The sequence below is a fragment of the Nesoenas mayeri genome (assembly GCF_963082525.1).
Source record: "Nesoenas mayeri genome assembly, chromosome: 26".
NCBI lineage: Eukaryota > Metazoa > Chordata > Aves > Columbiformes > Columbidae > Nesoenas > Nesoenas mayeri.
The window spans coordinates 5,258,865-5,271,150 of record NC_137552.1 but is presented as its reverse complement, the minus strand read 5'-3'; the positions used below and the strand labels follow the sequence as shown (position 1 = coordinate 5,271,150).

At 68.7% G+C, this 12,286-nt stretch overlaps 3 protein-coding genes across 3 annotated transcripts; all 3 read right to left on the bottom strand.

The window, feature by feature from the left end:
- Window positions 1-238: 238 nt before the first annotated feature.
- On the bottom strand, window positions 239-4,478 carry COASY (Coenzyme A synthase). Its single transcript, XM_080359897.1, has 9 exons — window positions 3,845-4,478; window positions 3,303-3,517; window positions 3,065-3,196; window positions 2,628-2,817; window positions 2,134-2,198; window positions 1,620-1,704; window positions 977-1,074; window positions 743-889; window positions 239-490 (listed from the first exon to the last, which is right to left on the bottom strand). The coding sequence occupies exons 1-9, from the start codon at window positions 4,455-4,457 to the stop codon at window positions 446-448; spliced, it is 1,590 nt and encodes a 529-aa protein (XP_080216023.1). The 5' UTR covers window positions 4,458-4,478; the 3' UTR covers window positions 239-445.
- Window positions 4,479-4,922: 444 nt separating this feature from the next.
- Window positions 4,923-6,604, bottom strand: HSD17B1 (hydroxysteroid 17-beta dehydrogenase 1; the record flags this gene model as incomplete). The annotated part of the gene is made up of 5 exons (XM_080359884.1): window positions 6,114-6,604; window positions 5,648-5,827; window positions 5,478-5,571; window positions 5,181-5,364; window positions 4,923-5,093 (listed from the first exon to the last, which is right to left on the bottom strand). The coding sequence occupies exons 1-5, from the start codon at window positions 6,481-6,483 to the stop codon at window positions 4,923-4,925; spliced, it is 999 nt and encodes a 332-aa protein (XP_080216010.1). The 5' UTR covers window positions 6,484-6,604.
- A 291-nt stretch (window positions 6,605-6,895) lies between these two features.
- On the bottom strand, window positions 6,896-10,683 carry NAGLU (N-acetyl-alpha-glucosaminidase; the record flags this gene model as incomplete). Its single annotated transcript, XM_080359752.1, has 6 exons — window positions 6,896-8,773; window positions 8,926-9,182; window positions 9,440-9,525; window positions 9,722-9,868; window positions 9,952-10,099; window positions 10,304-10,683. The coding sequence occupies 6 exons, from the start codon at window positions 10,681-10,683 to the stop codon at window positions 7,557-7,559; spliced, it is 2,235 nt and encodes a 744-aa protein (XP_080215878.1). The 3' UTR covers window positions 6,896-7,556.
- Between the last annotated feature and the right edge of the window lie 1,603 nt (window positions 10,684-12,286).

Below are 12,286 nucleotides of genomic sequence, written 5' to 3'. Positions count from 1 at the left end.
CGAGGGAGGCGGGGCCGCTCCGTCCCGCGGCGCCTCCCGCCTCGCTGCCCCCGCGGCACCGGGACCGGTCGGCGATGCAAGAGAGAATGGGACCTGTCCCGGCCCCCGTGTCCCAGAGCCGGGCAGGGACAGGGACAGCAGGTGCTCCCCCCGCGATGGGCACGGCGGGCAGGACCAGCACACGGACACGCACCGAGGGAGAAGCCTCTTTACTGTCACGGGGGTCCGGCACCAGCGCAGGCTCAGCCCTTCGGTCCGAGGCGCCGCCGCGGTGTCCCCCCGGCACCAGGGCCAGCGGACGCCGCAGCCCCTCCGCAGGGCTGGCGGGGGTCGGGCCCGCCCCGCGCTCCTCCCGCACGGCCGGCTCGGTGACGCCAGGACACGGACCCTCGGCGCCCGTCCTGCGCCGTGCGCGCCGCCGGGTCGGTGAAGGAGCGCGTCCCCGTCACGGGCTCAGGCGCCGCTGCAGGAGGTCCCACGCCTTCTCCACCTGCCACACAACCCGCCCGGGGCAGCACCTCAGAGCCCGGCCATGCCCGAGCGGCGCCACGGCACGGGCAGGGGCGTCACACCGGGGTCCCATGCTCCCCGTCCCCTCCCTGCTGCATGTACACCCCCGGATCCACCCCTCGTGGCCGTGCCCGGAGGCAGACCCGATGCAGAGCAGCACACCATCACGGCCACCCGCCTCCCCCTTCGCCACCCCAGACGGACCCAGCGCTGCAGCCAGCCGGGGTCTCACCTGTTTGCGGGTGACCTCGGGCTCCCAGAGCGTGCACAGCACCACCTGCGACTGCTCCACCCTCTGGCTGTTGCTCATCTGGCTCCGCAGCCGGCTGCGAGCGGCCTCCTCGCTCAGCCCGTCCCTGGCCATGATGCGCTTCACCGCCTGGCAGGACCAGAGGGGACGCTCAGGTGCTCGGAGGGGACACGGAGAACGCACCCCAGCAGCAAGACACAAAGGGGCATCGCCCACCTCCTCCTCGGGGATGATGGCCGTCCACACCTCGTGGACCATGTCTTGCCAGCCAGCCTCCAGCAGCACGGCCGCATCCAGCACGCACACGGCTTTTCCTGCGAACGAGGCCATTCCTCATTACCTGGCAATCATGGGGCAGCGGGACTGCTCCTGGGTCCAGCCCAGCCACGCGCTCCGAGTCGTGCCTCCCTGCAAACTGGGAGCACACATGCTTTGCTGCAAAGAGCCTCCTGTGGAACACAGAGCAGCAGGGGGAGGTTGTGTTTGCTTAGAGGGCACAGCTAGGGTAGCAGGTCAAGCCAATGCCTTCAGCCAAATGTCTATCGAGCTACCAATGCATCCCCCAAGAGCTGGAAAAATCCTGCTCCCAGAAGGAACACGCATCGCACTCACCGCTGCAGCACGACACCAAATTGAAGTCACTTAGGAAAGAAAAAGCAACCTCCATGCTCCTCAGGGGGGGAAGTTGGAGGGAACCTGGCCCAGCTGAGTGCAGGGGTTCCTCAGCACTGAGCTGGTGACAATCCCCAGCAGAGAAAAGGGGGGACAACACTCATGGTGCGGCCAGAAGCAGCAGATCCTGCACAAGACCACGCGCCCACCTCCCGCCTTTGTGCTGCGATGGGAGCCACCCGGTTACCTTGAGCATCTGCCTCCCCAATCTGCTCCTTGACCATGCGGGCGATCTCGGGCCACACAATGTCCGTGAGACTCTTCAGCCGCTCCTAGAAAGGACCACGGTGCGATTCGGTTACTGGCCCAGCCAACAAAGCCAGGAGCAGAGAGTCAGGTTCAGCTGCCACGTCACTGAGCTCCACCGGGCATGAGCCCAAACCACAAAAGGGGCAGAGAGCACCGGCTCCGTGGACGTCAGGGCTGCTGCTCCGTGAAGGACACACGTGGGACAGAGGGGACAGCGATGGGGACAAGGAAGCAGCAGCAGCTCCGGGGAGGGAGGAGCGTGTCCAGCATGGCCGCTGATTTGGCTACAGAGACAGGATCTCTGTGTCCTGCCCTGTCTGTACGTTACCGCCAGAAAGCACAGTCAGGAAAGCGCCATCAGCTCAAAGGGCTGAGAAACAAAAAGCCTCAGCGCGGATGGAGAGCTCCCCGCTCATGAGATTAAACATTGACAGTCTCTGTGCTGCTCTCACCTGGTTTCCAAACACTTTGGCCCCAAGGACTTTCCTGTTAATTGTCCCGTCTTCATTTAAGATTTCTGCAAGACAGAAGCAGAACAGGCTTGAGTAGAATGAACCCAACTGGCATTCCTGCAGCAAGCCTCGGTCAGAGAGAACGGATTTCAGCACAGGGCTCTCAAAGAGACCCAGAAAGGAGCTGTAGGACCTGACCTGGCAGCTCTTCACCTCCAGAAAAGGACAGGGAAGAGCTTTTCCTAGACCAACAGGAGCCCAGTTTCACCTTCCACACCAGCCAGTTCACGGGAGCTTTGGCACAGGATGCGCAAGATTTGGGGAAAGCAGCAGTTTGCCCTGCTCGGGCCCAACCATCACCGAATCAGCTCCAGATCCCCATCTGGGTGGTGTGGAGCCAAAATCCCACGGGCAGAGGCGCGCAGGCCAGGACAATGCACCCCCTCCCTGCTCCTCCTCCTCCCAGTCCTCCCCGCAGCCCCCGGTGGCTCTACCTGCCCCAAACGCTGCCAGCACCCGCTCGTAGGCAGGGCCGCCGGGGACGTAGACGGCGTGGCCCAGCTTGTCGGCGTCGATGAGGAACGCTCCCAGGCGCCCCAGGACTTTGGCGATGGAGGTTTTCCCACTCCCGGTTCCTCCGGTTAGGCCGATCACGTACGGGCGCGAAGGCAAGGCTGGGTCTTGCTAAGGGAAGAAGGAAAGTCGTTGCCAGCAGACGGAGGACACGGGTTACACTGGAGAAGGATCCTGACCACCCAGCCTGGAGATGGACATGAAAGGTCCTGGCCGTGCAGAGCAATGGGCTCCTCCTGCCGGGGGCCAGGACAGGCGGCCAATACTCCTCCGAAACGTGTGGAGGGGGACGAGCTGGCTCTTCAGCCCCCGAGGCTGCCGCCCCTCCTCCCGCGGCTCTCCGAGCGTCCCCCCTCACCCGCGGGGGCCGCAGCAGTGTCCCCAGCAGCCTCTGCCGCAGGCTGGAGGAGCTGATCTTCTCCTCCTCGTTCTGACTGTGCTCCGGGTCCTTCATCAAGAGGATCTCGTAGAGAGCCAGCTCGGGGAGCCCCTGCGAGAGAAGGGAGCCCCGAGGGCCGTAAGCTGCAGGGACACAGCAGAGGGACAGGCGAGGGGGTGGGAAGGGGCAGCCCGGTGGGCTCCGGCGCAGAAATTACATTTTCAAGTCTCTTCTTGTTGACGGCCTCCCCTCCCTTGCGGGTCTCCTCGCTGACCACCAGGCACTGCAGGTCAGGGTCCGTGATGGCGGGGCCGTAGGGGTCAACAAGAGGCACGATGTCGTAACGCAGCGAGGGCTTCACGTCCTCCAGGAATTCACGCAGCTTCGCTACTCGAAGCTTGTACGGCTCGATCAGCTCCATCAGGACCTTGTCTGGAGGGAAGAGAAGCAGGAGAGCGTCTGTTTAACAACACTGAGCTCCCAGAGTGGCGGCGGAGAGTGAGACCGAGAGATGGAGACAAAAACCCATCTGTGACTTTGGGAGGCTCCTTCTTCCAGCTCCCTTTGCCCCCGCAGCTCCGTGTCTGCGCACCTCGGTCACCGGTGTGGATGGGACACCAGGTCCCCCGTCACCCCGCTCGGGCGCTTTGGGTGCGCAGCTGCCAAGACCCAACACATCACTGGCCCCTGTCACCGCCCTGTCCTTGTCACTCCCGGCTCCCCCTGTCCCCGCACGGTGCCGGTCACCCCGGGACTCACGGTGGAGCAGGTCGCCGTCGGCCACCCCGACCAGGAGCCGCTGCCGGGCCAGGAGGCAGCAGGCGCTGAGCAGCAGGCGGTGAGCGCCATGGAGCCGGTCGAAGGTCCCGCCGACCACCACGTCGGAGAAGTCAGGCAGCGCCGCACCGGCGCCCTGGGCGTCCTCCTCGGGGTCCCCCCCGCCGTCCCCGGGGTCCCCCAGCAGCACGGCGGGCAGGTGCGGGGGGCAGCCGTAGGCGGCGGCGGCCAAGTGCTGCAGACCGAGCTGCACCGGCCCCGGTGGCCCCGGTGCCTCGGCGGCGGCGGCCAGCAGGACGCGGGGCGGCCGGGACAGGCGGCGGCAGCCGGGGCCCAGCAGGACGCGCAGGTCCAGGTCCCGCTGAGCCGCCGCCGCCGCGTACAGCGCGGCCAGAGCCCGGAGCAGCGCGGGGCAGGCGGGCGGCGCGGCGGGGAGCGGCTCGGCGGGGGCGGCCAAGCGCAGCCCCGGCTGCAGGTGGACGTACAGCGGCCCCGCCACCACCCCCGCCGCCGCCGCCACCGCCGCCGCCGCCCGCCGGGGCAGCGCGGCCAACGGCGCCGTGAGCACCAGCAGCCCCGAGCCGAAGGGCGGCATAGCCGGGCCGGGCCCCGCCGGAAGAGCCGCCACCGCCGCACCGGAACGAGCCGCCGGCCCGCCCCGGGAACGCCTCTCCGGGGAGCCCGCCCGGTGCCCGGTGGCCGGGAGCGCGGATGGGAAGTCGCGGTGCGTCCCGGCGCGGGCGAGCGTGGCGATCCCGGCGATCCCACTCCGTCCGCCGAGGGAGGAGACAGACAGACCCGGCCCCCCGCCCGCGGCACCGGGGAATCCCCGGGCACGGTCCCCGCCAGCCCCGCGGGGCACGGCCGGGTACCGGGGACCCCGGAGCCGAACCCCCCCGGGGACCGGGCTGAACCCCCGCCAGCCCCCGGGCAGGGCTGTGATGAGAGGGACTGAACCGGGACCGTGCGGCTGCAAAGGGCTTTATTGGCGGCACCGTGGGACTGAGATGCCCCAGCGAGGACGGACATCGCAGGGCTGGGGGGCTGCCGGTGGCTCTGCTCAGGGCTGGTCCCCGCCGGCCCCGCCGTGGCCGAACACGAAGTCGTGCATGGCCCGGACGTACGCGGAGCCATCGGGGTTGGCCAACCTCAGGCGTGAGAGCGGGGCGAAGAGCTGGGTGGTGACGCAGCGCAGGGGAGGGCAGGGGGTGCTGATGGCCTCCAGGAACACCTGGCACCGCAGAGGGGTCAGACCTGTCCCCAGCACGTCCCCACAGCCACCCCCAGGCATAGACCCCTCCCGGAGCCCCCATCCCACCTGCAGGACCTCCTCCACCTCCTGGGCCGTCTCACGGAAGAGGCTCTGGCAGTGCTGCAGGTACCGGCAGTAGAGTCCCCGTGTTTCAGCATCCAGGTCCTGCAGCTCGGTGCCCTCGGGGTCTGGGCGCTGCAGGTTGGCCAGGAAGCTGGTGTTGACGGGTCCACACTCCACCAGCGTCAGGCTGCGGGATGGGGCAGCCCCGAGCCAGGTGTGAGCATCCCCTCATCCCAGCATCCCCACATCCCTGCACCTCGGTGCCTGTTGGGCAGCAGCGCGGTTCCCCGCGGTACTCACTGGATGTTGAAGGGCTGCAGGACGATGGCCAAGCTCTCGCACAGCCCCTCTACTGCAAACTTGCTGGCACAGTACACGGAGTTGAAGGGCAGCCCTGGGGCAGAGCCGCACTCTGAGCACTGAGTTCCCTCCCCGCGGCTCCCCGTGCTCCAGGGTGCCGGGGGTCCCACCTTGCAGCCCCCCGATGCTGCTGGAGACGATGATCCGCCCGGCCCTGCGGCGCTTCATGGCGGGCAGGAATGCCTGGATGGTGCGGACGGCCCCGAAGAGGTTCACGTCGAAGACGGTTTTCATGGCTTGGTCGGAGCAGGTCTCCAGGGGTCCCATCAATCCCACCCCCGCGTTGCAGACTGGAGGGCACAGTGCTGGTGAGATGGGCACCGCACCCCCCGCTCACTCCCCAGCACCGTCAAGGTTCCAGAAGACAGGAATGTGGGGGCCCTTCCCTGTTGATGGGCCAGCAACCCTCAGCACCCCCAAACCCAGCTCCTGCCCCGCCGAGCACACCCCATCCCAGACCTGCCGGCACCTCCTGTGATTCAGCACCTGCTCCCAGTGCCCTGGGGAGGGTTGGTGACCCCAGAGAGGCCCCCCCAGCCACCCCAGGGACAATGGGGACACCGGGAAGATCCGTACCCAGTACATCCAGCCGCTGCCCCTGCACTCGCCGCGCAGTGGCCGCCAGCGAGCACGGGTCGGTGACATCGAGCTGCAGGACCTCCAGCGTGTCGGGGCAGCAGCCGCCCAGGTGCGCCAGCAGCCGCTCGCCCTTGGCCACGTCTCGCATGGTGGCAAACACTGCGGGAGAGAGCGCGGCCACCCGCACCGATGCCACCGAGCTGCCCACCCCGGGTGCCACCGAGGACCCGCGCGGGTGGCGGCCCCCCCAGCGCAGCGTCACCCCTTTACCTTTGAACCTGCGGGCGCCATCGGCCGCCAGCCGCGCGGCCAGGCCCAGCCCGATGCCCGAGGAGCAGCCCGTGATCAGCACCGTGGTCTTCTCCATGGGCAGGCGGTGCCGGCCGAGGGGACCGCGCTCTTTAAAACGGATGGGAGGGGGGGTCCCCCGCCCCCCGCCACGGGTGTTGTGTCTGCCGCCTTATCTCAAGGCCCCTCCACCCACCTCCCTGCGCCTTGATGCTTGTGCAGCTGCTGCGATAAAGACCCCACGCAGCCAGGCCCCCCCGCGGGAGGAGACCCCGGGGCACAAGGGGGTTGGCAGAGCCAGCGCCAGCCCCGCCGTGCCAGGCACCCCGTTTCTCCTGCTATGCAGGCTCGGGGGCCAAGCGCCGCTCCCCTGCCCCGTTTCGTGCTGGTCCCACGCTGGGGAGAGGAGATGGACACACACGGGAGAAAAGAACAAATGCCCAGCAGCCAGGCCTTTAATTGCTCTGCGGGCTCGTGGCCCCCAAAGCTGCTTGCCAGCCCCACGGCCAGGCTCTGCCTCAGCCCCCCAGCTGGGGGAAAAGGCTCAGAAAACCCCATTCCAGGGAGCGCAGCCCCAGCGTCGCTGCAGAAAACTCTGCAAAGTCTCTTTTGGTACAAAAGGCACCAAGTGTGGCCGGGGACGTGTAGCGGAGGGTCCCTGTGGGCAGTGGGGTCCATGGAGCGCCCAGGACCACCCCAGGAGTGAGGCTGGTTTGCCCCTTCCCCCTGGGGCAGGGTCTGCTCTGTGCCCCGCGCTGCCGCCTCCCTGGCTGCTTCTCCACCATCACTGTCCCCACCAGCCAACAAGGGCAGGGACAAGTGTCCCCTGTCCCTCTGCACAGTCCCAGCTCCCCCTGAGCTTCCCACTGGAACTGCTGGAGCAGCAGAGCCCTCAGCTCCCGGGGCAGCCCGGCTTGTGCGGTCACGCTCAGGGCAGCCAGGCAGGGCTGAGCACGGCGCAGGTGAGTCCTTGGGGCACAGTCTGCCCTCCATCCAGCTCCCAGCCCCCCTGCGCACATCCAGCTTGGCCGGGGGCCACCGGGGCTCCGCACCTTCATTCCAGGACGCAGCCGTCACGCAGGAGCTGCGGGAGCCTGCGCAGGGGAGGCACACGGTCCCTGCCCGCCCTCCCCGGGGCGGCGCAGCCCGAAGTCACGCCGGCCCGGCCCGGCCGCGCCGCAGGGCGCTGGGGTAGTATTTGAGGAACAGCTTCCTGGAGATGTCCAGCGTGTCCCCAGCCGGCACGGCCGGGTAGCGCTTCTTGTTGTAGACAAAGCCTCTCTCCACCTGGAAGACAGCCTGGTTGAACTGGTCCTGGTGGAACGGGCTGCCCGAGTTGAGGCTCTCCACCAACGCGGAGACAAAGAGGCTCCAGCGCACGCCATAGTAGTCCAGCACCAGCCCCCCCAGCTGCTTGTTGGCGTAGTCCAGGATGTTCCCATTGGGTCCCCAGAGCGTCACCTGGTTCCGGGCGTTCAGCTCGTACTGCTCAGCCTCCTGGTCGCTGGTGGCCACGGCGCGGGCGCTTTCCAGCCAGCGGCCCAGCAAGAAGAGGCTGTGGCTGGACAGGAGGTTGTCCAGCTCCGGCAGCAGGTCGTACACCAACACGCCGCCGGCCGTCAGCAGCTCCGGCAGCGCGTGGCTCTGGAAAGCCCGGCGGATGCTCACGTAGTAGTCGCTCACCAGCTGCTGGGCCGCCTGCCGGGTGACGTCCACCAGGTCGTAGCGGAAGGTGGGGCTGGCGCCCAGCTCCGCGCCGGCGCTCAGCAGCAGGCGCCAAGCCTCGTAGACGTCGCTGGCGTTGTACCACAGCCCCGTGTCCATGCGCAGGGAGGGCCGGCGCACCAGCGGGCTGTGGTTGTGGTTGACGCAGACCCCGGTGCAGTTGTAGACGCTGCGGAGGAGCAGCCGCCAAGCGGCGGCCGCCGCGGCGTTCGCGGCACCGTAGCGGCGCTCGGCGTAGCGGGTCACCCAGCTGGGGAGGTCGAGGGGCTCCTGGCGCCAGCCCAGCTCATTCATCAGCTCGTACACCATGTCGTTCTGCTCGATGCCCTCGGGCACCAGCCCGGTGCCAACCATGGTGGAGTTGGGGAAGCGGCGAGCGGCGAAGGGGCCGCGGTTGATGGCCTCCACGGTGCCAAAAAGGCCGTGGTTGCCCCCAAAGTTGTGCAGCATGCACCAGATGAAGGGCTGCCCGTAGAAGGACTCTGTCCACTGGTAGACGGGCTTGGACTCGGCAAAGAGGTCGAGAACGATCATCCTGCCGAGGGGGACGCTGTGCAGCAGCGCTCGCACCTGCGCTGGCTGCCAGAAATCCGGCTGGTGCTGGAAGAGCCAGCCCTGCATCAGCCACAGCGCCTCGGGGTCGGCTGGGGACAGAGGTGCACGGGGTGAGGGTCCCCCCCGGGCAGGCAGGTGTCCCACAATGCCCTGGGGACACCACCCCCCCCTCTTAGAGGGGGTTTTGAGGGTCTGGGACCAGCTGCTGCCTCCCCCTGGCCGGCACCGTGCGCTGACCCACCTCCTGTCATCGACCTGAAAACAGCGCTGCTGACCCTGGAGAGATAGGCAGGGTCGGAGGAGAGGGGAGTCATCTCGTTGAAGGTGTCGGCGCTGTAGACGTGGTCTGTGCCAAACTCCCTGATCAGCTCCTTCAGGAACAGGGTCCCGATCACCTGGAACATGGGGTCCTCCGGGTCCAGCAGGTACGTACACGAGTAGGTGCAGTCGAAGTGGCTCCAGCCCCCGAGGCGAGTGGCGTTCACACGTGGGAAGACCCTGTGGGATGGGATGGCAGAGACGGGGATGAGGAGCAGGACAGCACTGTCACACCCCCGTGGGGACAGAGCAGCATCCCGGGGAAGCCGCTGTGGCCACAGGAGAGCCAGGAGCTGCCACAGCCCCAGGAGCTCCCGTGTGCTGGTGCTGGCCACAAGTGGGACCCCGGGAAAGGCCCAGGGCTGAGACCCCGGGGAGAAGCTGCAGCCAGGGCTGATTCACCCATGGGGTCCGTGAGCATGTGGGGCTGCACCTACCGAAGAACCCCCTGGGGCACATGGCCCGCGAAGGCCGGCAGCACCGTGATCATCCCCAGCGAGCGCATCCTCTCCACGATCCGGTACTGGGGGAGAGAAGGAGGGAGCGAGTTGGGGGCGAGGATCCCCCATCTCCTCGCGAGGGGCTCAAGGGCACCACTGGAGCCTGGGGAACGGAACGGCAGCCCCTGAGCTTCCATGAGCACTTTGTCCCGGAGGAGCGGGGCAGGGGCTTGCACAGGTCTGTCCCAAGTGGGTGGGGAGCCCCAGTGCGCCCGGTACCTGCAGGTAGAGCTGTTTGAGGTGCCAGGCTGGCGGCAGCGGCCCTGCCCAGCCGCGGAGGTTCCCCATGCGGTTCCAGGCCAGGAATGCTGGCCCCGTGAAGTACGTGTCGATCTCCGACTGGTTCAGGCCCAGGGACCGGTACACCTGCGTGCGGCGGCGGAGGCTCAGCCAGCCCCACGGCCACCACCTCGCTGCCCTGCCCGCTCCCGCGGACCCCGATACTCAACCCGCTGCCAGGCCGCCTCCTGCCCCGCGAAAGCCGGTGCCAGGTTGATGCCACTCAGCGCCATCCAGTCGATCTCCCGCTCCCAGCGTGCCCAGTCCCACCAGACGAAGGAGTAGCTCTGGGTGCAGGCGTTCTGGTAGTAGCGGTACCTGGGAGGGAGCAGGCGGGGGGCTGCGGGCTGGACCCCCCGGTTCCCATTCCCATTCCCGGCCCGTTCCCGACCCCGTTCCCGTTACATAAGGGCGCCTTGTCCTGGGCTAACGAGGCGTGAGCAGTGCCCGGCCCCGCGCCCGGAGCTCGGCCCGCACCCCCGGGACGGGGCGGCCCCGGCGGGACCCCCCCGGCCCCGTTACCTGCCGGGAGCGGTGACGCGGATCTCGGTCCGCAGCCGCGGCAGCGGGTCGGGCAGGCGGAGCTGCGCACCGGACCAGGAGAGGTGGCAGCCGCAGAAGTCGCGCAGGTAGCGGTACAGCCCGGCGGCCGCCGCCACCCCGCTGGAGCCCGTCACGGCCACGGCCACGGCGGCACCGGGCGGCGAGAGCAGCCGGTAAGTGTCGGGCCCGCCCGCCGCCAGCGCCGGCTCCACCGAGAGCTGCACGGCGGCGGCCCGGGGGCCCAGCAAGCGCCGCGCCAGCGCCCGCACCGCCGCCTCCTGCCGCGCGTCCCCCGCGTCCCCCCGCGGTGCCACCAGCAGCAGCAGCAGCGACAGCGACATCCCCAGTCCCGCCGCCATCGCCGCTCCCGGGCCCAGCGCCGCCGCGCTCCGCCAATCGCGGAACGGCCGGGGCGGGACCGGAGGTGGGAGGGGCCGAGCCGGTACCGGGAGCGCCGCTGGTCCCGCGGTCCGGGCAGCCGAGACGGACACAAGGGCTGCCGGTGCCCCGGGACCGCCGCCGGCCCCTCCCCGCTGCGGTGCGTGCCCGGGCAGGGCGGGTGGCGCGACCGGGGCTGCGGCCGGGACCCCGGCGGGGAGCGGGAGCCGCCGGGGCTGCGGCTCCGGGGCTCCGGGCTGGCTTTGGAAATCATGTCTTACTTTTTCCACCCGCGGGGCGAACCGCTCCAGGGCGGCCCCGGAGCATCCGCCACCCCTGGGAGCGGCGCTGCCCAACCGGTACCAGCTCCGCCCCTCGCGGGACCCCGGCGGCTCCCCGGGCCGGGGCCGCTCCTGCCTGAAGAGGTCGCTGCGAGACCGGGCAGCGGGTCCCCGCCGGCTCCCGGGGCCGCGGCCGGTGCCCGGGGCGGGGAAGCCCGGCTGTGTCCCCCGGAGCAGCCCGGGACCCGGCTCGGCCCGGGGCGCAGGCAGGACAGGGGCTCAGCCCTTGGTGCCGGAGGAGCGGGTGGGCACAGAGCCCCGGGGATCCCCGTGGGGAGGCTGCGCTCCGGCCCCGCTCTGCACTCGCGGCCATCGCACCCGTTTTGCACCCTCGGGCCCCGGGGTGGGGGCAGCAGGGACGTGCCCAGGGTCTCTGGGCTCCAGGAGGGACAGAGTGTCGCTGCAAGGGGTGGCCTGGCCACCTCCTTTGGTGCAGAAGGGAAGGGGGAGCTCACAGTTTCCCCCCAGCACAAGGGGACTGGGGGTCCTGCCCTGCCAGCCTGCAAGGGCTGCCCCTGCGGCCCCAGCGCCATGAAACCAGCCAAGCAGAGCCATGGAAACGGGCAGAAATATTGTGATTGCGCACGGGAGTGGTGCAAGAGCGGGGATGGGTGAAAGGGGAGAGCGGCCCCTGGACACAGCTGGCACAGCAGCAGCGGGGGACCCGTCTCCCCACCCGAGGGCTGCGGGAGGACAAGGGGCATCATCGTCCAGCAGCACAGAGCAGCTCCTCGCCCTCCCGGAGACATCAGGAGACGGGAAACACACTGGGCTGCAATAGCTTCCAAACACAATCGCCGAACCCACACAGAAACCTCCCTTCTGCTCCTCCCTTCCGCACATGTGGAAAAACCTCCTCGGGCAGCTCCAGGCCCCGCAGGAAAGGCCTGAGTAAACACGGCCCCATGCGGGACAGCCTGTGACACGGGGGCAGGAGCAGAGCAGCTCCAATCCCCGTGAAAGGACACCCACAACAGCCAGGTTTCATCAAGCCTCCAGTTTTTCCTCCTGCGTACCCGCTGGTTTTGCTCAGTTAACGCGTTTATCTGGACGTGCAGGAGGCTCCAGGACAAAACGTCCCCACTCAGCCCCAGCCGCCTTCGCTCAGGATGTCAGACCGGGCCAGCGACATTTCAGCCCGTCTCATGTCACCAACCAGCTCTGCCCACCCCATTGTACCAACCCGCAAGGTGACAGGAGCCCAGGGCAGAAAAGCTGAAGGTCCTAAGTCCCCGCCGGCCCC

Excerpts from the sequence above, each read along its gene's own strand:
- COASY (XM_080359897.1), bottom strand. The coding sequence starts at position 4,457 with ATGCCGCCCTTCGGCTCGGGGCTGCTGGTGCTCACGGCGCCGTTGGCC. Across the intron at positions 3,518-3,844 it reads CGACGGCGACCTGCTCCACC|ACAAGGTCCTGATGGAGCTG; the intron begins GTGAGTCCCGGG and ends TCTTCCCTCCAG. Across the intron at positions 2,199-2,627 it reads GCTGGCAGCGTTTGGGGCAG|AAATCTTAAATGAAGACGGG; the intron begins GTAGAGCCACCG and ends TCTGTCTTGCAG.